The following is a 26,109-nucleotide window of genomic DNA, read 5'->3' on the forward strand; positions in this document are numbered from 1 at the left end:
TTCAGAAACCAAAATCTGTAACAAATTTTCAATTTTTTTTTCGAAGCATCACAAAAATACATGGAGACAATGTTGAAACGATCGAGCTAGAATTTTCATACATTTGGAATTCTGAAACTTGAGTGAAACAGGATTTATTCTCAGAATCGTAGTCCACCCGCGACCCCACCATTATCACTTCTGCTGTCATCTTTCCAGTGTTGCTCCCGTGTCACAAGGAATATAGACTGAAGATTCCCTTATGATTGTCCCAAAATTCCCTTTCCAGCTTTTAAATTCCCTGTCTGATAAAGTCGAAAATCCCCCTTGATAGGAGTTCAAACCTAGGATCTCCAGTTTTTTAAGCACATTTAGTTCGCGATTGAGGTTACAATCCATGCACCAGGCTAAGTTTTTAAAAATAATATCTGGTTCCACACTTTTAAAAATTCCTAAAATTTAATTTTAAAGTCAAACAACAAAAGCTTTATGACTAAAATTTCCATCTTTTAAAGCTTTTCTCTTGAAGGTATCTAAAGTTTAATGATGAAGTATAATAATTGTGCATTTCAGTACACACTGTATGAAACGTAAAAAAAAACAAAAAGAAACTTGTGCTGGATATTCACTCATCTGCTGGATTGATTTTGATTTGATTTGATTTAGTTTATTTTACTTCGCGTTTTGTGCCTCTTGGCTAATTTGCGAAGATGGGGATGAGTGATGAAATTGATGAATGGACATTCACAAACAACCAAGCCCGACCGGGATTCGAACCCGGGACCCTTGGCGTTGCAGCGCGATGTGCTAACCACTCGGCCACAGGGTCGGGCATCTGCTGGATTGAGTAAGCCCCCTCAAGGATATAACAATAATATAATAATTATTATTAGTATTATTATTATGGAATAAAATAGTTTTATTATTATGAAATTTTAATTATTATTGTACAATTATTGTTATTATTTCTATTTTTCAAATTTCTGGTGACGCCCATGGGAACAATTATGAATGAACCCCCCCTGAAATTTTTTCCTGCCTACGGCCATGGCTGTTCCATGTGCATTATCTTATCCCTTGAACAAAAAAAGACATTGTTCACTATCAGCACAATCTACAAGAGGATGTTTACACATGCTGATATGATATGCTGAAGAATCCCTTAAATGCTCATTTTTCTATCTTCCAGTGATGTTCCCATGAGTTAAATTCATGGCTTGGGCATGGATGATCTTTGCAAACAGCAGCACAAACACAGGAAGCAAGAGGATATTGCACACTGCAATTGGATACTGCATGGAAATCAATTCCGGGAGGGGGAATTGACGTAAAAAAAAAGCAAGACCAACAGAATCTAAGAGTAGCAGGACAAATGGATACTGTTGGAATTAGTGTTCACGAATATCTTGCATTTTTTCTTCCAGACGGCCAAGGCACCTGCAAGGGTGCACAGAAGAGAAATTCCCCCCCCCCATTTCAAATTTTATACATTTGAAAATAATTTCTTGCCATAGCTAGGGGAAGGCGGGAGTTGGACCTATGAAAAAAAATTGAAAAAGAGAATGTCATTGCACCCCATGAAATTATTTGCACCCTATTAAATCAATATTGTTTTGACTTTGCAAAAATTTGGATTTCAAAGTTTTCTTGCTCGCAATATGATTCTTTTCTCTAATGCACTGTAAATTAAAAGGGAGAGGTAAAACCAAATATGTACTAGAGACTGTTGCTGCTAAACAGTTTTGTCTTGAATGCATGAACAATTGTTTTGAGGAAATGAGAATGCACATGACAAGAGACAATTCATATCATTTGAGCTGTTGGTCTGTTATGAGGTGGATGAATTTATTGTGTAATGTATTTAAATAATATGCTATATATTAAAGAAACTTTGAATATGTACACAATTTTTCTGTTAACATGTTGCATATGTATTTTAAGTCACTCCATGTTGCATATGTGTAACACGTATGTTGTACATGAAGTTACATATGTCATATGCACAAAAACAATTACATTCGTCATTTATCTTCTGTCTTTTAAAAATACAGTTTGTGTGCTTGCTTTTCAATATTAGCTAATGTATGGTGACCATATTTTCAGAAATGAAAAGCAGAACACTATACAAAAAAGACCTAAAGTTGGTGTCAGCGTAGGAACCGAGCACTTCGAGTTCCGTCGTGCATCCTGCTTCTTGGAGGGGAGTTGTGAACACGGTGCCAATCAGAGTTGCGACGTTGCCGTCATCGCCTACCGCTTTGCCGCAGCGCGGTCACTTCTACCGTCAATACCCCGAAAGAAGAAAAAAAGGAAGACACGTGTACTTTGTTTATATTTTTTCTTTATTTATAACTTTGATTAAGACAGTAATTTTAACCGCTAACTCAGCTCGTTCAGAGTTGGCTAAGTACAGATCAGTTATACTCAGTACATCTCTGTCTCTCTCTCGCGCGCGCGCACACACACATGCAAACAACACGAAAAAAGTTACTGAAGGTTACCGGTAAATATTTATAGTGTCAATTGATGTCTTTATTAGTTTTTGAAAGATTATATTCCGCCGTCAAGTACCGAGTCAAGTTGCTAACATTCAAAGTCTCGTCTTTATTTTGTTTAAATACCAATGCTAACGTATGGTAATCTTGTGTAACTCCCAATCTGTTGTTTATAAGAGTGTAATTAACACATTTTAAAATCAAGCGCTTTTACAATTTAAAATAATAATAAATAGAATGAGTCTAAGGATTATAATGCAGAGTTTCAATACCCCTTCATGTACCGTATGGTGCATTGTAAAGGTACATGATTAAGAGATACCCCTTGGGAGGGGCAACTCGGGCACTCACCCGAGGCTCCGCGCTTTATGGGGGCCCGCGCCAAGTAAAATATTTGTTTGCTCACTGTTTATTACGAGTTTATGGGACACTGGTGCTTGCAATTTAACAAATTAACCCGATTTCTCCTAACTTCACGTGCATGGTTTTGACATACTTAAAAATATCCAAAATTACTGAAATCACATTCTAAACTAAGTACTGTATGAAAATCATGTTCAAATATTTCAGCTAAAAGTAGTTAATATACAGAATTTGTTTAATTATACGTCGAATGAAATCATGGAGTGGAAATATTTTTATACACAAGACCCTAGAAGTAAACAAAGGAGAATCATGCTGGAGAATATTATTGAATATGATTAAAAATTGTCACTTGGATAGTTAAAATAATAGTTTGCTATTGAACACATCCAGTTTTGCGCCCCAGTGGCACCTTTGAAAGGAATACAAACAATAATTTAGAAACTTTAATTAGTCCACTATAATTTTTGGGTTAAACCTCCAACAAGTTCTGTTTATTGCAGCTTAGGTAATAATACGAAATACATATAAATTTTGTATTAATTATGATAATTTTTGTATTGCGATTATGTAGGACACCTGTACTTCATACTAGGGAGAAAAAAATGTTTGATTTTCTCAGACCTGGAAAATTTTGGTTATAGGCCCTGCGTATATTGCATGCCCTGGGTCTCGCACCCACCTCGGTCCTGCCCTGATATGTATGAATACAGAACAATGAATAGTACTTTCATGCTTTCCTATTGTCTATTTCATCATTATCACCATAGCGATATAATAACATCGACAAACAAAAATCTTTGTTAAAACATATATACGTATCGACGACGATAAATAGTTAAAGCAGACTCAACCTATTGCTTCGACTCATAACTTGTGCATCACCCTCCCTCGTTTTTTGTTATTACGTCTATTGATTTGAGCCAAAACTTTGCGATATTATCGATGTGGGAGAGTTTTGTAAATTTTTATAGCTTGCATTAATTTAGTGTCCGGCAGCACGTATTATTAGCGAGCGTATCGGTTGACATAATTATTTATATATTATGAAATGTGCAGAATAAAAATAAATAGCTACATTGTACTCAACAAAATGAAGTTCTTAATCGTCGTCTGCTAATGTTGACACTCCCAAGTCGTCACTGTCACTTCCTTCACTACTTTCGTTATCTGTATCCAAATTAATGATAACTGTATCATGCACACGCTCAATCAGCCCATCGGCTTCCCACATTCTTTCCTCGGTTTGCTTTACTTTCTCCACATCTCTTCGCCACTGTTCAATGCTCACTTTTTCTATTCCTTCTTCCATTAACTGCTCTACTTCGTCCAATTTGAATTTAGCATTTTCCATGGCGACGTGGTTCTTCACGGAACTCCAAACGTATTCTATGGGATTGAGCTCGCAGTGGTATGGGGGCAAGCGAAGAACTTCGTGACCAGCAGCTTTAGCTAATAAGTCCAATTTATAATTGTTCATGTATTTAATTTTCTCGTTGTCTAAAATTTCGCACAATTCAAATTTGTTCATGTGTGCTTCCCACGAAATCCCTTTCTCAGTAAACCAATTTTGAATGTCTTTTTTGGTGCTGCTCTTTGTGGGAATTTTCTCCGCCCTGACACTATGATACGGTGCATTATCCATCACTATTACAGAATTGGGGGGGATATTAGGTAACAGCCTTTCCGTGAAATAACGTTCGAACACATGCGAATCCATTTCGGAATGATAATCGCTGTTTTTGTTCCCCCTTTTCCCCCGGAAAATCAACTTTGCCCCCGGAACAAAACCATCTTCGGATCCAGCATGGACCAATATCACCCTCTCGCCCTTCCCCGTGGGCGCTTTTGCTCCTACCGAGAGACCTTCACTCCATGCTTGGGCCGCAGACGTAACTTTGGAGTCCACCCACCTCTTGGATTTGGTATGGCCTCTGTTTGCCCAAGTTTCATCGGTGTATATGATCTTTCGGCCTTCGTTTCTGAAACGCCTAATTGCACGAAGATATCTGTGCCTCCACGCTATAATATCTTCCCTGTCAATTAGCATTGACTCTCTTTTGTGCTTAACAAATTTGAAGCCAACGTCTTTTAAGAGACGATATAGTGTACTTCTCGATATCGACGGAAGTTGGTCGTCTTTTTTTAGGACATGGAGAATTTTATTCAGCGTTGGCAGTTTATTTTCTTTGAAAAAAGCGTGCACATGTCTTCTTATTGCTCCGCGAGCAAAACTGTCGTAATTGTCCAGCCGTGTTTTACGCTTGTCTCTTGGTCTTTTCTTGTTAGGGGTGTCTAACTTGCCTTCCTTATCGAGAAATTCCTTTTTTATTTGAAACACTGTGGAAGGGCTAACACCAGTTGCATCAGCTGTCATTTTTACTGCAGTTCTTACGGAAGTAGGTGAATTGTTTGTTATTTGTGAGCGAAAATAAGAATATACATTTAAGATTATGTTTCTTTCCCCGCCCTTTAACACACGTTTCCTCGTCCCCTGTTTATAGCACTCAGGTGATGTTGGCTCCATTGCCTATATTATATTACACGAGAACGCAAATTTCAGTCCAGGCCACAGTACACAAACACAAACATAAACAATCAAACAAACACTCGCACTCAAATAATAAAAATGTGCCGGTTCCTCTTATTGCATATCACCTTCACCAAACAATTCTGCAGAAAAATTACACAAGAATTAGCTATAACAAGCCGCACTTATTAATAGCCAATATTTTTACACAAAAACGCACTCTGACTACCGATGGGCGAAGCTACTTAGACAATTGGCAACTCTGTAGAGCTCTGCGGAAAGTTCCTTCCTTCCTGCAAGTATTGCCACCTCTGGAACGGAGTTTTGTCGCCATCCTCAAAGACTCGTCAACACATAGCAATGACACATTATACGGAGGACAATAACCATCGCAAATACGAAGAAACTTGCAGTATATCCAATATATTCACTGTAAAACATCCACAGATGTTTATTCGGAGTGTGACGCTCCATGATAAACATCACTATTCTCAAGTTTCTTCGACTGCACTGTGTAAAACATTAGAATACTCCAAAAGCTGAAACTGCTCTGCAACGAAGATAATACGCGTATGCCTCGCTAAATTAAGGAAAGTAATCAGTGTACTTTTGTTAAGTTTATAAGTTTAGTACGGCGCTAGTTTTTCAATAATTCTATTATAATATAATAATATTTTCTTCCTATTTTAAATGAATAAAATTAATGATACTTTAAACAGTGTCGTGTCCCGTATTTTCTTAAAGTGTGTGTGTGTGTGTGTTGGGGGGGGGGATATACTTTGTTTAGTATTCAGCCCTAATTTTGACGACTTTTCCCGCTTCCGACGTTCCTTTTAGGAATACTGGACTAATGGGGGAGGGAGTTATAACCCCCACCAACCCTACCTTCCTTGGACACGCCACTGACTTTAAATAACAACGACTCCATGCCATAAGAACATAATTATTCTTTAGAAGCTCGAATATATATTTGCAACCCCACACGCCTTTTCAGTGGCGTATTTCAGGGACGATGTATACAAACGTAGGAGCCAAAAATGGCAACAATAACAAAAACGTTATAAAAAACTGTATTTACATATGTTCAGAATTTAATTTTTTTATGGTTGGTCTTCACGAAATCGGATAAAATGACTCTGAACCTAAGAAATCATATCGGAAAATTTATGAAGATAATTACTATTAACATGTTGAGAGTTCTATAGTGGTACGTTCCTATTTTTATTTGGTTATTTGGTGCCGGTTCCCTTGCCGGAGTGGTTAGCACATCGCGCTACGACACCAGGGACCGGGTCCAAATCTCGGCATGGGTATGGGTGTTTGTGAGTGTCCATTCATCAATTTCATCATGTCATCACTCATCCCATCTTCGCAAATTAGCCAAAAATTGCATAAAAAGCGAATTCAAAATAAAGCCAATCAATCAATCAGTGGTTATTTGGTGCGAATACTACTACTTGCTCGGAGATATGATAATCTGCACATGCTTCCCCGCCATTATTATCCTCATTTGGCGGTGTGTTGCGCTCTGTCTGATTTGGTACTGTGGTAACTGTTTGTATGTGAGTGTTTACTGTTGTAAAAGTGTCGCTCTTTAATTTGGATACAAACTACTTGAGCTGGATATACTGCTTGCAACCAACGCGGCCGTCCCAATGACACCCGACCCTCATGCTGATGACTTACGAGCGGGGGAGAAGGCCACTCCTTAAAATTTCCGAGAAACATCGAAGTGCTCTGTTCCTACCCTGACACCCAGTTTAGTTTCCATTTTTGTTGGAGCTAAGATAGTTCATATAAAGTGGTGTTCCTTTTAAAGAAGAACTCAAAGTAAGGAAAAGTGTGGGAGACATCCCCTACTTACGTCATTGTCTCCCCATGGAATGAAACAAGCCTCCCACCAAGCAATTTCCACTTCGAGCACTATTTTAAAGTAGCAGGTGAAGTTTTCCACTTTCTCAAATGAAAACGAATCCTGTGATAATTCTCATGATAATATTAATGATACCATGGTTTTAAAACAGAGTTGATTTAAATCAGCCAGCCATACATAACTTAAATACATATGAAAAAAAATATGTTAATTTTGCAACTATCAACACAATAGTAACACTTATGAACAATGAACAGCTGTAAAGAAAAGAATAGCCTCATATTAACAAATCAAATGAGTCATGTTTATTTGCATTAGATACAAACTATGAACTCTCAATACATAAGTCTTATTATACGTACTACCAAACATTTTCAAACATACTTGTCATGAGAATGAATTACTTGCAAGCAAGTACACTTACAGTTTTATTTAGAAACATCTCATGAATGAAATTTGGAACATGTGCATTTTCAATTTTGTACTTAACTTCTTAACCGTCCCTCTCTGTCTGCAAGATACAAGCACTGTTCTGTTTCGAAGATGACATCTTGCCTTCTTTACTATAGATTGTCATCACAATCCACACTGTGCTTTTTGCAACCCTCACAAGATTGACTGGTTTCATCACTGACAGTGGGGGCAATTAGGGGTGGCAGTTGTTCCCCACTTTTGCTACCACACTATGCTAAACCTTACATACCAAGGGGAAGTAACCTGGCTTTGTCAGTTTTATACCCAATCGGCGCCACTGATTACTAGAAGTGGCGGGACAGAATATTTTGTTCAAGATGGGAAATTTTATAAATCCCGATGATTGGGATGAGAAAATTTCACAATTTCCTAACAAGGGAGGTTATCTAAGTGTCCCCCTCCAATTTCCATGAAACTTGGCAGATGTATAGAGGGGCCCAAATGAAGAAGTACATGTTTTTGTGTTTCAGCTAAAAAACTGTTTTGGGGGGCAACCCCACCCCCCACTCAAATGTCAAGATGAGAAATTGAAGTGGGGATCTGACCCCAAAACCACATAAATATGGCATAGGAAGAAACAGGGAGCATAGGGTTCCTCTATACACCTGCCAAATTTCATGGAAATCGGAGGGGGACACAGGGGTCAGATCCCTACGTCAATTTGTCATCATCTTGACATTTGAGGCAGGTTTTGCCCCCTAAAACAGTTTTAAGCCGAAGCAAAAAAACACGTATGTCTTCCTTTGGGCCCCTCTATACACCTGCCAAGTTTTATGAAAATCGAAGGGGGACACACGGGGGTCAGATCCCCACTTTAATTTGTCCTCATCTTAACACTTGAGACAGGGGTGACCCCTAGAACAGTTTTTTAGCCAAAACAAAAAAACATGTATTTCTTCCTTTGAGCCCCTCTATACACCTGTCAAGTTTCATGGAAATCGGAGGGGGACACTTAGATAACCTCCCTTGTAAGTAGGGAAATTTTCGGGGATAGAAAATGTTCAAAACTTGCTTAAGATCTGGAAATCTCAAATTCTACATGTCACTTTCACCTTAAGTGATTGTTTTTGCATTTATGCAATAAAAACTAACAATTTCCGATCCATTCCAGACACTTACAATGCAGAAAACGTCTAGAATTAACAACTTTTTCGAACGACCATTTGGTATTTCCCCGACTGCTTGGAATTCTGAAAAGTCCGAAGTCATTTGCTGGTCGGGATCCCACACACCCCTACTGATTACAGCTAGGCATGCTCCAATGATCATGCCATTTTGGAAGTCTGAGAGGTAAGACATAACGGCATTTGACTGATAGCAAAATGTTCAAATGCAGCTCATATGACTGCTGCTGATAAACTGATATCTCTACACTCCTAGTCACTAGGTGGTGTGGCTGTACTGCAAGAATAAATTGCATTCAATTTTCTTATGGGTCCACCACCTATACTTAATAAGCCTACTGAAATATGAACTAAACTAACATTGGTTAACTCTTGCTTATGTCTAGGTATGAATTCCTTGTCAAAAGTACAGTAAACCTTCTCAATAACGGACAGGCCTGTGGGAAAAATAAATGTCTGTTATTAAGAAGTGTCCACTATTCAGAAAAAAGTGAAGGATGTTACACAATAGGATGAGCATATTACAGTATGTACTTTACAAACATAATGTTTTTTTCTCCCCTACATTCAAGGAACAAAATACTGTACTACATATGGTGAATTTAAATTTACTAAAGTATACCTACATACATTACAAATTTCAAAAAAGAAAATACAGTACACGTAGTGTAATCCTTTGTTAAATTACTGCATTCAAAATGCTTTCATTTTAAATAGGCTCTAACTATTTATGGCCAGACCCAGATTGTCCAAAATAATCATCTACACTGGTCAAAAAAATTAGGGGAGCAAGCAAGAAATCCCAAAACCAAAGTTGGTAAGTCAAAAGTAGCAATGTATTTCGATTAGGTGAGTGTGTCCTCAACCAGTACAATACATGTCTATTGAGTCATTAGCACAACCGAGTTCTAGGGGTGATTTCTGCAAGGTACTGCACAAAATCAGGAGAACAGCACGGTGAAAAGACAACAGAAATGGACAGATACGCAACAGATCCATACTTCTAATAAGGCGTGTGGTCGCCATGAACTGCTATGACAGCTGCACATCTGTTTTGCATGGAACCAATAAGGTTATCAACGACAGCCTGCAGGATATTCACAATTTCCATTCACCTCCATTCCTCCAGAAGGGCCATTTCCAACTGTTGCAGAGTTGTAGGCGGCGCTGGCCAAGCAGCAATGCATCTTCCGAGTGTGTCCCACACATGTTCAATGGGATTCAAGTCTGGGGAGGACGCTGGCCATACCATTCCTTCGATACCCTCATCCCGTAGCATGGCGTCAACCAGACGTGCTTGGTGAGGTCGGGCATTATTGTCCACAAAAATGAAACGATCAGCGATATCTGCAGCCATTGGGACAACATGAGGCCTGAGGATATCATCCCGGTACCGTAAGGCTGTCAAAGTACCGTTCCGGATAATGTGCAGGGGGGTACGTCGACCAACACTGATCCCTGCCCATACCATTAAGCCACCGCCACCATACTGAGACACTTCGCGCACATGTGCGAGATAATTGACAGTCCCACGTTCCCTCCAGATGAGAATGCGTCGATTATCTGACTGGATACTGAAACGCGACTCATCCGAGACGAGAACTGAACTCCACTCTCCATGTCCCCACTCACGATGTTCCACAGCCCACTGTCTGCTGGCCCTACGGTGTTGGGCATTCAGAGGGACACACACCATTGGTCTTCTAGCATAAAGACCCCTTTCCCGCAGGCGATTTCGTACAGTTTGGCCCGAGACTCTTCGTCCTGTTGCCAAAACAAGGCCGTGTTGCAAGTCAGTTGCAGTTTGCTGCCTATTCCTGCGAGCCTACAATGCTAAGTACCGGTCTTCCCTAACTGTTGTTGACCGTGGGCGACCTTGCCCAGGCCTCCTTCGTACTGTACCTGTCTGTTGAAATCGTGTCCACAACCTGGAAATGACACTGCGTGACACACCAAGGGCTGCAGCCACCTCACGTTGTGTTTGCCCTGCTTCAATCCTCCCAATGGCTCTCCATGCACTAGATTCCCCTAAATCGTGTTGCTCTGCCATCGTTCCTATTCAACACTACTCAACTGAATCCCACCTGCACTTACGGTCCGCCAGCACCACACAACCGGTGTTCCCAAGTGACCTCGTGATTGCTCCTCATATCACAAATTCTGCCACGTGCCTTATGGTGTCACTAGAGAGCTCTTCATGCTGATGATTCATCACAGATGAATTGTACTGGTTGAGGACACACTCACTTCATCAACATACATTGCTACTTTTGACTTTCCAACTTTGGTTTTGGGATTTCTTGCTTGCTCCCCTAATTGTTTTGACCAGTGTATATTTTTCTGAATCTTAAAGTTCTAATTAGCTGAACTGACACACTTTTCTCTAGATAACCACAAAGAATCCTGTCTAATGTCTGCACTTTTAAAAAGAAATATGTTTGGTGTAACATGAAACAATGCACGCTAGTTCGAAATACTGGCCATTGTTATGTCAAATTACAGGAATTGCAACCGTTTTCTTTCAGGCTGTCCGTTATTAAGAAGTTTTATTTGTGTTGGGGAGGTAGTTTTCAGTGTCCGTGTCCGTTATTGAGAAGTAATATTGCCATTAAACCCCATGTATTTCTGCCGGGGAATTTTAAGATGTCCATAATTTAGAGGTGTCCGCTATTCAGAGGTGTTCGTTAGGAGAAGTTTTACAGTATTTCAAATTGAGATGTGCGTGTCATGAAAGCTGTGGAACAAGAAAAATGAAAACAGAGTAATGTATTTTCATTGATTTGAAACACTATGTGTAAAAAAATAAAAAAAGCCCCCCCCCAAAAAAAAAAAACTGTTACAAAACATTTCCAATTCAAATCAAGGCAAACAAGTTTACTGAGTAACGCTTTGCTCTCAAGAAATGGCATTTTCTATCTTATCTAGCATGCATCCAGAAATGCTACCTACCTACCTGTAGTGGTGCAACAGCCCTTGAAGGACCTACCAAATGTCAGCCCCAGCCGAGGTGGGCGATCATCCAACCAGTTATGGGGTTTTGTGTGGTCAGCACGAAGAACCCCCAGTCGTCATCGTAGATTTCCATGACTGCGTTATGTTATTCATTCATAGCTAGTCAATTTCCTCACAATGATGGGTGGCCATCAGTCCCATGCACAGGTCAACATCTCGGGAGAAAAGATGTTACGCTTCCCCCAGGAGATTTCAACCAGCACATGTCGCATAGCCCGATCCCAAGCCTTAAATCTTAGGCTGTACTGCCACGGTGCACAACAAGCAGAAATGCAGTGTAGTTTAATGGTTGGAATCAGCTAAAATTTAACTCAAAGCAATATGCTGAGATTTCAATTCTTTCTCCTTAAATGATGCATGCATGTGTCAGCACCATGCTGCAATTCTAGTTTAAGCTTTTGCATCAGATAAGGTTTGATTGAGTTGGTGTTTTAAGTCCACTTTATACACATTAAGGCTAATCGGGGCTGGACCTACAGTTTAAAGTGGGATCCGAACCACTATTTGCCTCCACTGGGTATCGAACCCGGGACCTCCACATTACAAGGCGACGACATTACCACTGTGCCATCCGGAAGGCACTGCTGCATAAGATAAGGCTTCATGTGTTTCATCCAGCAACCTTTACACTCCATAGGTTGGACACTTCCTTGATTGGTTTCACAGTGTCAGTACATTAGCAAAAATTTTGTCATTTTCCAACAGAAAAAAAATTAACTTTAATCTCTGTTGCATAATAGGGATGATCATATCAGGGGTAAAATTTTATCCGGATATTGGATAATTTTCTTTCTGGATTTCATATATCCGGATATGGAATATGCAGATTATCTGGATATCCAACATTTGGATTACAGAATGATCCAGATATCAGAATGTGTGCATTATCTTGACATTTTATCATCTATTCATTTTACGATATATCCACATATTATTTTATTCATCATTTTTGTATTTCAATGTGCGGATTTTCTACAAATCTTTCATCAAATCTGTTATCTCCAGATATCGGATCATCTGAATTCTCAAGACTGAAAACAAAGTTCTTCAATGTCAATATCAATCAATATCAATATGTTTATTCATCATTAAGCATTACAATAATGCAATAGATGTCGTCATTGGTACAAATATAAAACATAATACAAGAATAGTATAAACATACAAATATTAGACATACCTCATACAAGAATAGTATAAACATACAAATATAAGACATAATACAAGAATAGCATATATATATATCTAAATATAAAACTCAATACAAGAATAGCATAACAAGCTTATATATATAATAAATACATAGGGTGAGTATGGAGAGAATAGTATTGCACATATTAAAAGTTCTAGAAATTTAAATCTTCTTCAGAGTGCAGAATAAATTCATCTATTGAGTAGAAAACCTTTTCTCTTAGCAAGTCTTGCAGAACCTTTCTAAATTTTTCAAGAGGTGCATAGTCGGCTGTCCCTGGCAGCTGGTTGAAGAGTTTTATTCCCATGTGTTAGTAATTGTTTTGTACTTTGCTTAGCCTGGTTGGTAGTGTCCAACTTATAACTGAATCTTGTGTTGTGTTTCTGTACAGTGTGTCTTATGTTGAATCTATGAATATTTTCTTTGATAAACATTAGGCAGCTAAATATGTATAGGCATGGAACAGTCATTATTTTATATTGTTTGAAAAGAGGTTTGCATGAAACAGATTGGTTGAATATTCCAGCCATATTTCTTACTGCCTTTTTCTGCCAAATGAATACATTGCCAGCAGTTGACGAGTTACCCCATAACAAAACCCCGTATGTTAAATGGGTGTTAAACAAAGCATAATAAGATTGTACAAATAAATTTTCACTTACACAGGATCTAAGTTTATTTAATAAAAAGATGACTCTGGCCAGTTTGCAGCATAATTTGTTTGTTTGCACATCCCAGGATAATTTTGAATCTAGATGTAGACCAAGAAGCTTTACTGAGGTATATTCAATGTACTTATTTAGGGTGAAGATTATTTTCTCTGTTTGTTTTGATTAATACTCAATTGATTAGTTTCAAACCAGAGAGTGGACTTCTCTTCTACTTCTTCGTCCAGTTATTCAAGTATGTATTTATTATTGCCAATTGTGAGGAAAGTAGTATTGTCTGCATACAAAACTGTTTTATGGGGTATGAAGATGGGTAGATCATTTACATAAATGTTAAAAAGGAAAGGACCAAGAACAGAACCTTGACGCACTCCGCTTTCAATATTTAGATTCGGTTGTTTACTGTTTATACTGACCATCTGTTGTCTATTTGATAGATACGATTTTATGAGAGAGAGTTCAGCTTCTAGGATACCATAAGAGCGTACCTTTTTAATCAGCATTTGATGTGAAACTGAATCAAAAGCCTTACTTAAATCAATAAGTGTTGCACTCACAGAAAGTTTAGATTCAAAAGCATCCAGTACTGTTGCAACAATGCTTTCATTTGCTTTTGTGGTAGATGAATGAGCTCTAAAACCACACTGAGCATTTGTGAATAAATTATTATTTGAAAAATACTCATGTAGCTGAATATGTACGCAGTGTTCTATTATTTTTGATAGAATAGGCACAAGTGATATTGGACGGTAATTACTTGGATTGGACTTATCTCCCTTTTTATGTATTGGAACAACAACTGAAACATGTAGGGAAACACTCACTCGTAGCGTAGAGACAGGTTTAACGAGAAAAACATAATCACACAAAATAATTCATCTTGGTGTCCTTTACAGGCTGTGGAAGTCTGTTGGGGTTTTATGGTGAGAGACTGCATCTTATGGTAAAAAACAAAAACTTATAACTTTTTCATTTAATTTAATAAACTTAGAACATTCATGTATCGCAAGTATGTGATATCTTGATCCATCTCAGTGATGAAGAAATGACAGTCCCACTGACATTGTCCACATTCTCACACGCATGTTTACCATTAAAAATAGATGCAATTCCTCTGAAAAATCAGTAACAAATAACTATTACTAGTGTGAAAAACCACAAACCTGAAACTTTATTTGAGTTGTCAACAACCAGTACATATACGAGGTGCGGCAATTAAATAACGAGACTGCGCACCTCCTGTCGCGTAGGATAGTGGGGGGGAGGTAGCTATTGATGTGTTGTTGATATTGAACCTTCATGCGCACCCACTGTTTGTTTCATGATTCTGAAAGCTTTTCTTTTCTTTGCAGGCTTGCTTGAAGAGGACAGTGTTCTGTAGTAGTGCCGGAATCATGGTGGACAATAAAGTTGAGCAGCGCATTAACATCAAATTTCTGGTGAAATTTTAAAAAAACACCGACGGAATGTTGTGCAATGTTAAAAGAGGTGTATGGTGATAATGCTATGTCACGTGCGCAAGTGTTCGAATGGCACAAACGATTTTCAGAAGGGAGGGAGGAGGTTGAAGATGATGAACGTCCCGGCCGCCCTGTGAGTTCAAGAAAGGACGACAATGTTCAAAAAATTCATGAACTTGTGCGGAAAGACAGACGTCTGAGCATTCGGATGCTCGCAGACATGATGAACATTAACAAAGAGACAGTAAGACAAATTTTGCATGAGAATTTAAACATGACAAAAGTGTGTGCAAAAATTGTTCCGAAAAACCTCTCTCAGGACCAAAAAGACAATCGAAAGACCATTTGCTGTGACATCATGGAACGACTCAAAGCAGACCCAGAATTGCTAACACGTGTCATCACATGTGATGAAACATGGATTTTCCAATATGATCCCGAGACCAAGCGTCAATCCATGCACTGGAAGACTCCCACATCGCCAAGAATGAAAAAAGCACGAATGAGCAAGTCGAAACTGAAGGCAATGCTCATCGTTTTTTTCGATATCAGGGGTATCATCATGACTGAATGGGTGCCTCAGGGTCAAACGGTGAATCAGACCTACTACAAAGAAGTCCTAAGCAAACTGAGGGAAAGAATAAGGAAGAAGAGACTGGATTTGTGGAAGAACGATGCATGGATCCTCCACCAGGACAATTCGCCTGCCCATAATGCCCTTTCTGTGAAGCAGTTTTTAGCCGCCAAGCGCATTCCTGTGCTCGACCATCCTCCGTATTCCCCAGACCTGGCCCCCTGTGACTTTTATCTCTTCCCAAAAGTGAAAAGTGCATTGAAGGGAACACATTTTCACTCCGTGGAAGAGGTGAAACGAAAAACGGCAGAGTTGTTGAACAGTGTGACATCTGATGACCTACAGCATTGCTTTGAACAATGGAAGACACGTATGCAGCGGTGTATTGATAGGGGAGGGGAGTATATTGAAGGGGATACCAGTCAATTGTAACTTTCTTGCAATACATCACGGTTATGACACCAGTCTTGTTATTTAATTGCCACACCTCGTATACCACACAAGCCTACATATATAGGCTTACGATCACATTGTCTAGATTCTTGGAATTATTGTCTATTCATTCCAATTTTTAAAGATAAACAAATGCTGCACACAGTCATTCACTTCAGTATCAAGTATGTATTAGCAAAATGCAATCAATGCAGATCTCACAAAAATAGATGCAGAATTAAGATATATGGATGCACAGCATAAAGAATAAATACTACAGTGCTATAAGACTCACAAATACAGTGAAATCCTGATTTTACATTTTCATGTTTTACAGGTTCTTTGGGTATCAACTTGAGGTTTCAAATGTACTGCTAAAAGCAGCAGGTCAGTCACTTCAGTACTTTTTTAATGTTCTCTGAAATAATTTGTCATCATTCCATATGTATCTATATGCACCATTTACTTTTCTCAACCATATTATTCACATTATATAATAATTACACTGTAAATTTATAGTAAAAAAGATACCATGTTTATGCATGTATAACATGCATCTTTTCCCCTGAAAAACTGTGGAGTATGTTGTACTTGGAATAATTCCAACCCTTACATAGAACCAAATGAAATAGTTGTTTTTCACAATATTTTAGCTCCCATCGAAACATTTTGCATTCAAGCGAAATCATGCACTTCTGGCAGAAATGGAGCATGAGCTGTAACATCGGCAAGAGGGGGCAACATGTGGAAAAGAATAAGCTACTAACTCCCCCCTCTCTCTGTAAAATAAATCACAAGATATCACATTCATATTTCTACTTCCATGACATATTATCATAATAAAAGGCCTCAGGTTTCACTTGCTGCACGTGACGAAACAATATTCACATGCAACAAGCTATCAGATCATTTCCTGCTCAAAGGATTTCCGTTGACGTCATTGTAATCTGGATCCTCTGCGTCGATCGACTGCAAACAATTTGCTAAAGTATACTGCATCTGCCCCAACTTCCCTGAGGAGGCACTATACTACCGTGATGATTCTGTGCTTCCCATAATCCTGGTGTTTGGATTATCTGAAACAGAGTGTGCTGTTTAAGTGATACTGGTAACAGTTTTTGTTCATGATTCCCTCATATTAAGAATGGAAAGAGAACACTGTTGTTGGTAAATGCTTTCACATACGAAGAGTTTGTTATGCATCTTTTTTACAGTAATGTACCTAGTCTTACCATAAACACTATTACAATTTTTTTGGCATACCCTATACAACCAATTCTCAAGGCCACTAATAACCAATGTGAGCAAGCATTCTGCATGTCATTTCGACTTCTCCCACAGCAGAGGAGTGTGTTCTGTGAAGCTCTCGTCATGGAGTGGACTGTGCAAATGTCCCCAGTGTGGAGCAGTTTGTTGCAATAATTAAATTAAAATAACCTTTCAAATGTCACTTAACACATGAGTATATTAACCAATTTCTAGTCACCATAGTAACGAATAACAAAACAAAATAACATGAACATTGAATAAAGTATGTACAAAAATACAAAAATACATAAAGTATGTACAACAGAATTTTCTTTGTTCTTTTCAGATTAAAACAAAACCAAATAACAAAATAGAATTGCAAAAATGTCTTTGAATTAAAAAACTGTTGCAATAGCCTCCTCCTCCGGTTGAAAACCTTGACATCATACTTTGATTATAACACCATTAAGCCTTGTTTCCATGATTATGAAACAATAAATATGCTGACCAAGGCAGTAATTTATTTTATTAAAAACATAAACTAAACGTAACGTTTCAACCTTCTAGCAAGGTCTTCTTCAGACTCTGTATCAAGTATCAGGTGGTTATAATTAAAGTGACGGTGTTCAGAGTGGTACAGCACGGGCTGTAATGAGAGTAGCAGTCTGAAACTTCGTAGATATGCTAATGAAGCAATGCGCTCGCGAATTATGAAAAAAAAAAAAAAAAAAATAGTTCCAATTCTCGCCACCAGGGTAAAAAATGGCGCTGTAAGCAGTCAAAACTTGGTATAGTTACAGGAAAAACACTATAAATTGCAGAAAACAATACTCTTTGTAATAAAATATCGCTACAATTTCACTATTCGAATTACATGAACATTACTAAAGGAAAAAGCAACAAGCGTCACCAACAACAACCAGGGAGCTCACACAATGGTTAGGCAATTTCACCGACTTTGACGTCAGAGTTATGGAAAATTCCACGTTTTGACTGCTTACAGCGCCACTTTTTACCCTGGTGGCGAGAATTGGAACTATTTTTTTTTGGCATAATTCGCGAGCGCATTGCTTCATTAGCATATCTACGAAGTTTCAGACTGCTACTCTCATTACAGCCCGTGCTGTACCACTCTGAACACCGTCACTTTAATTATAACCACCTGGTACAAAAGTAACAAGATACAAAAACAGGGCATTATACAGTGCGTCCATTTCGATCTTCAGCCGAGAGATCGGGAGAAGAGTGGCGGGCAGCGCTGACGGAGATGCCGACATTTGCGGCCTGTAATGCCCGCTTATTTTTATCGACATATGCAGACATTTATATAAATATTGCAAAACGAGCACTAACCTGTGTTATAAGAGTACGGTTTTAATTTTAGTAGCTTAGTGGCTGTATGTGCCGATGATTTTGACACGCCCACCTCTTGTGAAACACGGCGTAGAGGTTTGTTTGGAGAACGTTCTAACGCTGCACCAATATCATCGAGTTTTGCTTCGGTTAGAATCCGTCGTTTTTCCTTAGGTGTTTTAAAATTTAACGATCCAGTTTCTCATAATTTAAGGACAAGATGTCTAACCGTATCTCTGTGTGGAGTTGAAACGCCTGGGAATTTCTCTACAAATTGCCTACACACATTTTGGCACAAGTCTGTTTTCACGTACGTGTCATACATAAAAAAATCTTTGTTCTAACGTGAACCTTGCGGCTGGCATTCCAATCGTCTCACTGACACAACACACAAACAAGTAACTGCAACTAACCAAGAATAACACTCTTGCGTACAGTACGAAATTAAGACGCTCTTGGTTTACATTGCTCGCCACTATATTCACAACTCTGTCTTCATCTAGTTGCGAAGGAACAAAAAAACTCTAGCTCGGATATTTCGGATTGCAAGGAAGCTCACGAAAACCATTGACTTTTAACAGTTTCGTCTGCAGCGTAATCTTGATACAGTGTTGCACATTAGAAACGATTCCCATGGTCACAAAACTCTTTCAAGGATATAAACTTAAGCAGGACGTTACTGGTCAAAACTATGATTAAAATGCTTTATTATCTGTGGCTCTTAACATCGTTTCTATAGCGTATTTATTTGTGTATATAAGAGCAGAACTTGGATGAATTACAGAACTTTTGCGTGTTATAACACAGGTTAGTGCACGTTTTGCAATATTTATATAAATGTCTGCATATGTCTATAAAAATAAGCGGGCATTACAGGCCGCAAATGTCGGCATCTCCGTCAGCGCTGCCCACCATGCTTCTCCCGATCTCTCGGCTGAAGATCGAAATGGACGCACGGTATATACACAAACATTACTCCCTCCAGACTATTAGAAAGTTGTTCTGGAACTTTCTAGCAGGTGGCTTTCTCTTGTCAACTGTACTTTCACCTAAAAGGCTAAACATATTTACTTGCATATAGAATGTGGTTGGGCTTTATATCTCATGCTCTTTTTCCTTCATTTTTCTTCCTTCTCCTCTCCTCTTTCTCTCTTGTCCTTTCCACTCTTTCTAACACCTTCTTCCATTCTTTGTTTAACTTCAGTCCCCCATTCCAGTTCATTGTGTCTTCTTCACCTTTCTTCTCTATTTCCTTGGCTTCCATCCATTTTCTCACTAGCATTCTCTTCTCCCTTCCTATCTGCTTAGCCTCATCCCACTCTATGTCATATCCTGTTTCTCTCGTGTGTTTAAATATCACATTTCTCTCTCTCTTAAGTCGTACATCATCCCTATGTTGTTTGAACCTGTCTTTCAGTCTGTTTTTCGTTTCTCCTATGTACACACTCTGACATTCTTTACATTTTACTTCATAGATAATCCCTTCCTCTTCCCTGTTTTCCTTTTTCTTGTTTGCATTCTTCGCTATTCCTAAGATGATTCTCCCTCCCTTCCTGTAAGTTTTAATGCCCGCTTTCCTAAGCACTTTGCATATCTTTTCTGTGGTCTTCCCCATACTCCTTATTCCAAACCTTCTCTCTTTTTCTTTCTCTTCCTCTTTTTTTTCTCCTCCAATTCTCCCCTTCCTCTTTTCTTCCTTCTTCTGTTTATGTCCGGTCTATCCTGCTTCTCATAGCCATTCTTTTCCAGCTGTTTCCATAGGCTATTTATTTTTCACATTCCTTTGTGCATATTTTCTTTATTCTGTCCTCCATATTCTTTATAAAATTTATTTTTGTCACCTCACATCACTTCTTTTGTGGCAGAACACCCCTGCTGCACACTTCTTCTGATGACAAGCGGTTTCAATTTCTTCTCCTCTCTTCCTTTTCATCAATATATCTAGGTATCTTGTCTTCTTCTTCTTCTATTTCAAGTTCCAATAATATCCCTCTTTCTTCACCTTGTATTTCTTTGGCAAAAATGTTGAGCTGCCTCTTCGTTCCCTTCCATATGCTTCGGCTCATAAACAAGATGAACGAATATAATAGCTGCTGTTCACGTTCTGTGGATTTATCTTTCATCAAGTTGTGAGTCAAACAATACATATATGCTGTCTACATTTTTACTATTCACCTCACACAAATTACAATACAAAATAGTTTACCTAATGACAAGGGGGCTGGCAGCAGTGCAAGGGGGTAGGGCTTTGCCCCCCTGGCTATGGGCAAGAAGAAGTGGCATGTAGCTGTAATCTGGTAGAGTTGCAATGCAGCCATTTTAGGACAGTTCTAGATTAAAAATTGCAGCTCTCATACAGTCTCCCACTGACTGCGATGTAGCCTACGTGTAGTAATCAGATTTTTGCATGCTCAGAATTTGGCACAGACCCACCAGCAATCGTGTGAGGTGTGCAGACCAGACGTCGTGAGTGATAGTATGGTCAGACGATGGTGCAGGCAATTCACGGAAGACCAATCGAATGTGCACAACCCCATACAGCTGAGTACACAGGGGCCCTTTGCATCACTTCAGGTTAAAGATCTTGGATCACTCCTTGTACAGCCCTGGCCTTGCATGTACCGATTTTCATCTCTCTTTGTTGAACTGAAGAGGTTTCTGGCAGGACAAGGATTTGACAGCTACACTGCGGTAGAGATAGTTGCAGTCTGCTGTCACACACATATGCCATGGGCATACAAAATTTAGTGCCATATTACGACAAATGCATGAACAACGGTGGCTATTATGACGAAAATTTGGTTAGGACTCGCTGTTACTAATGCAATAAATTACAACTGATATTATTTACTATTTATGCCTAATCGGCAGGGACCTTGATTTTTTGTTATTTTTTTAAAATTGGTGTATTTCTCAAGTTTTTTTTAAATTTTTACTATTCCGTGTTATTTTTTCCAAAATTCACATTTTCATTTTAGCACATTTTCTGGCAAATATCTGAAATTATACCTTCATGGTGTTTTTACACTACTGTTTCAAATAGTAAGTCACATGGCCTACGCCTCTTCGAGAGAGTTTGATATCTTGAATACAGATATATTCTGGCACCAAAAATTGGCATTATCTTTTTTTGACTTGTTAGTGTTACGTTTTTCAAAATTCGCGGTTTCGTTATAGAACTTTTTCTGCCAAATATACCTCAACTTAATACTCCATTGTGCCTTTTAAACTATTATTTTAAATTGTAAGTCACATGGTCTATGTATTTTCATGACAGTTTGATATGTTGGAACAGATTTTTGAGGAAATAAAAATAAAGTGTTCCCCTGTGCTTGGAACGAAGCCATACAGGCATCTAGGGGGTGTGGATTTAGGGACCCGCAGTTTCTTGACCACGCCTGAAGGTGGTGGTGATGTGATTAGCACCACGCTCCTGGCTACCTTTATCTCTCAAATTTTCCTCCAGGTACCCGCTTGATATGATGCTGGGTGGGCACCGGAGCAGTTTGAATAGCTGGAAAAGTTCCTGGTTCTCCCCCGCAGGAGATCGACCCCGGGTCTCTCGCATGGTAGTCAGTTGCCCTAATGACTGAGCTCCATTATTTCTCGCTCGTCAAATGCCGATGGTGCGCACTTAGCTTTGTAATTCAGAACACATCCCGCACGTCAAATACTGAAGATGTGGCTTCCGTGTGACGGTAGATACACACTCGATCTCCTGTTAGAACCCTGCCACTTTGCTCTGTGATGCAAATGGTTTTGACAGAAGTTGAAAAAATCGTGGGAAATACATGATTTAATGTAGCTGTCGGAATTATTGCATGTATTACAAGCATTATAGTTTACTCTTGATTAAAATGTTGGAAAACTTGCACGTTCTATGTACACAAACATGGCCTAGAAGAGACGAGAATGTTGATTTCATGGAATTTTTTGTTCTTTTAAAAAAAAAATCGCTAAAAATGCCAACAATTCACATTTTATGCCAAATTCGCATTATTTCGATATTTCAAATGGACGAAAAATGTGTCCAGACATCACTGCACATTCATAAACACAACGTCGCAGCAATTACCATTTTTCACGGTTTTCGCGTTTGTGAAAAATCAATGTACCTATAATAATTTGAAATTACTTTCTGGCCACCCCTCGTATAAATCAGTAGATGGCAAGTGAAAATTTAGCAGGGCTGGCAGAGAAGTCAATTCTTGAAGAAAGTGATGTGATTTTATGATTGAATGACCAAGTAAATACGAGTATGATATTAAAATATTTACGTATTTATTATTAGCATTTTATTTCATAATATTGGACATTAACTTCACTCAGTGATAGATTAATGACCATCTCTCACGAGTTTAAACAGACAGGACAGAGACTGGCGTTAATTTCATTGCAATACTAGTGTTGTAGTAAATTTGAGGTTGGGAGCATGCGTGCACTTGCCAATTTTTATAACGTTCACCAATGCAGGTTTATGTTTTACTTTTCGTGATAGTATTCAATATATATCCCGTTTTGTTGGATTCTTCTTGATATCCAAGAATAGTGCAACGTCATTGTAAACATATGTTAACTTGTGTGAAACCAGTAATATGTCACGATGATGAAAGGAAACCTTCGTAAGCACTGCTACATTAAATAAGGTGAAGTGAGCTAGAAGAGTAATAAAATTCCAGCAGCATATTTGCAGTCTATAGCTGCTCTTGTTTATGCGTGTACTTTTTGTTGTGTGTTGCAGTGCGAAGACATCCAACAAAAATCAATTCCATACGATTGCCATGCATGCAATTTCTGTTGCATGTTGTAGTTAGATACTTTGTCGAGTGGCGATATTCCACAAAAATCATATGCATCAATGGAGCCTATTTGTTTCCATGTTCCTTCAGTTTGTCCAACAAAATGCCTTACTAGGACATCCGACAACTATCGGATGACTCCACCTGCTCCCATCTCCTCCATCTGTTGACAGTTCTGTCCCCTTACTACTCCTAAACGGACGAGAAAAAATGATAATTCAATGCATTTTCCTAGTAATATTTAGAGGCTTATCACATTTTTCTGCCCCTCCGGAAATTTATCTCTCTCTCTTTCAGGAGATCCTGCCATCATTGGTTTCTGGCGCCGTGGTTGTGTTGTGCATAAAAGGGGCCTAAAAGTTGAGGCCGAAACTTAGCAACAAGATTTCGTGTTCCAGTGCAGTGTTCCATAACAATATCTTAAAAATATATATAAAAAAAAGTCAATCAGGACAAAATTCCTTGACATTTCCCTGACGTTTTTTGACACCTCAAATTCCCTGACTTTTCCTGGTTTTCCAGCTCTGTTGCCACCCTGTTCAAACTTAACATCTTCAATGTATCTTCTTCACTACTTTTACTACCTCATTGACAGCAACCTCATTCCTTTTGCATCTTCCTTACAGCCATCTTCAGTAGTTTTCTTCTTTACTGTAATCTCTTCATTATCATTGTTATTTCAAAACCGTCTTATATTAATTTAAAGGGTTATATTCTTCACGGGAACACTTCTTCCCTTTGAAGCTATAGGTGCAAATGAAGTCCTTCAATATAATGATATGTATACCATATTACATTCATCTTACATACATTACTTCTTATCATTCTTCCCGCGAGGCACTGCATGTTCTTCCTGGGGCTTTCTGCTTTCAAGCACTTACCTTTGATACATTGAAATGTCAGACAAATAAAATACATGGCTTGTGAGAGGAGAAGCCAGACATAAGTTCTTCCATAAAATACAATATCATGATTAACAGTAAATAAACAGAACAGATATAATAAATTCATGCTGTTTTACACATGATAATAAGATACATAATGCAAACACCTGCACTTGTCTTTACACAAAATTACAACAAATTCAAAGTTTATGTACAATTAAAAAGAGAAATCAGTATTTCTTAACAACTCCTTTCTTTTCTCCACCAAACAATTAAAAGGTTTAATGTTTTCTATGTTTTGTCTACTTCTTGTTCCCTTTCCATTTAGAGAAACTACAGTCGCACAATTTTTTCTTACTTCCATTTCCAAAAATGGACCAATAAACAATTCATACAAGATGAAATAACTGATCCAAACAATCAGGTGCAACAGTATTATTCATGTACACTGCATGCCGAATATCCTCCTCCGAAACGATTTCAGACCTTCATTCAATTTGTGAAGTGGTTGAAATTGTTAATTTGCACGACGGTACTATTCCCTTCATTGACGGAAGACTATCTTGAGATTGCACTAAAAACGAAGTAGTAATTTCCTGACCTGATGAATTCGAAAGCATGACGGTTGCGTTGCTGTAATTTATAATGGCCTTATATTGCCACAGAACCGGCGAACCCAAAATTAAATCAGCATGTAACTGTTTAACAACATACAGTCCCATGTGGAAAAATGCATTTGCTATTTGAACTGTTACATATTTGAAACCCATTACCTTTATACGTTGATCTCCTCCAAAGCATGCCAATTGAATTCCTTCTAATTGCTCCAATTTTCCTCCTTGTATAATGGAACTTAGGATTGTCCAGATTTTATAATCTAATAGATTACACTGACTTCCAGTATCAATTAAACAATTTAAAGACAGATCCGCAATTTTACGTTGTATTTCTGGATTCTCAATTTTTGTTATTTGAATTTGATTTTAAAATTGTGGGAGCGTCAGCACTTAGGCTATTTTGCTCCCGTCACATTATACGGGGGCCAGCCCCTTATAATTACAAAGAACAACTCTAACGTTGCATAATTAAAAATCTTAAAATGTTCTGACTTCTGTTAAAAGCTGAGGCTGTAAACGGGCACTCAGCGCACATAAGGACAACAGGACAATACAAACAAAATTATACTGGCCATGGGGCCAGTCGCCAGAGCCTCGTTAGTCTTCAGTCCAGGGTGCACTAATGTGGAAGTGAGGTTGACAATTGGGCGTACTATGTGGAAGGTCACCCCTTACACCCCTCAATTTTTGTTATTGGAGTATCGTTTTCTGACATAATCCACTCTGGCTCACAATCATACCATTCTAATAAAAATGCTACAGATAAAACTTTATCTCTGGTAATGCCTAAAGATTTATTTTATTATAATACTTCAGACATTCCTTAACATGTACTAAATAAGGGTCATTAATACTACTATTCAACTCCTTTGCATATATTTGTGGCAAGGTAAATCGGAGCATATCACCCTGCCTTAATTGTTTAAGGAGTTTGAAGAATGTGCACTTGTGGTAGTAGTAGCAGTTAGAGTTAGGTGTTCCATATTTGCAGAATTATGCTGCAAGTGGGTGCTGCTTACTGTAACACTATTA

General features: G+C 38.5%; 2 protein-coding genes across 3 annotated transcripts in view; both read right to left on the reverse strand.

Moving 5' to 3' along the window:
• Positions 1-3,939: 3,939 nt before the first annotated feature.
• On the reverse strand, positions 3,940-5,214 carry LOC145996345 (uncharacterized). The gene has a single exon (XM_083132776.1). The coding sequence runs from the start codon at positions 5,212-5,214 to the stop codon at positions 3,940-3,942; it is 1,275 nt and encodes a 424-aa protein (XP_082988902.1).
• Positions 5,215-12,901: 7,687 nt separating this feature from the next.
• Positions 12,902-26,109, reverse strand: part of LOC145996115 (ras-related protein Rab-18-B-like) — a 45,565-nt gene continuing 32,357 nt past the window's right edge. Inside the window, exon 5 of one of the 2 annotated variants that reach the window (XM_083132391.1) lies at positions 12,902-14,824. In XM_083132391.1, coding sequence (XP_082988517.1) covers positions 14,804-14,824 — 21 coding nt within the window. In that variant the 3' untranslated portion in view covers positions 12,902-14,803. Of the gene's footprint in view, positions 14,825-16,241; positions 17,253-26,109 lie in introns of those variants that run through there. The other variant, XM_083132389.1, reaches the window with a different exon arrangement.

The sequence above is a fragment of the Lepisma saccharinum genome, chromosome 12 (genome assembly GCF_977018435.1).
Source record: "Lepisma saccharinum chromosome 12, izLepSacc3.1, whole genome shotgun sequence".
In the NCBI taxonomy this organism is placed as follows: Eukaryota; Metazoa; Arthropoda; class Insecta; order Zygentoma; family Lepismatidae; genus Lepisma; species Lepisma saccharinum.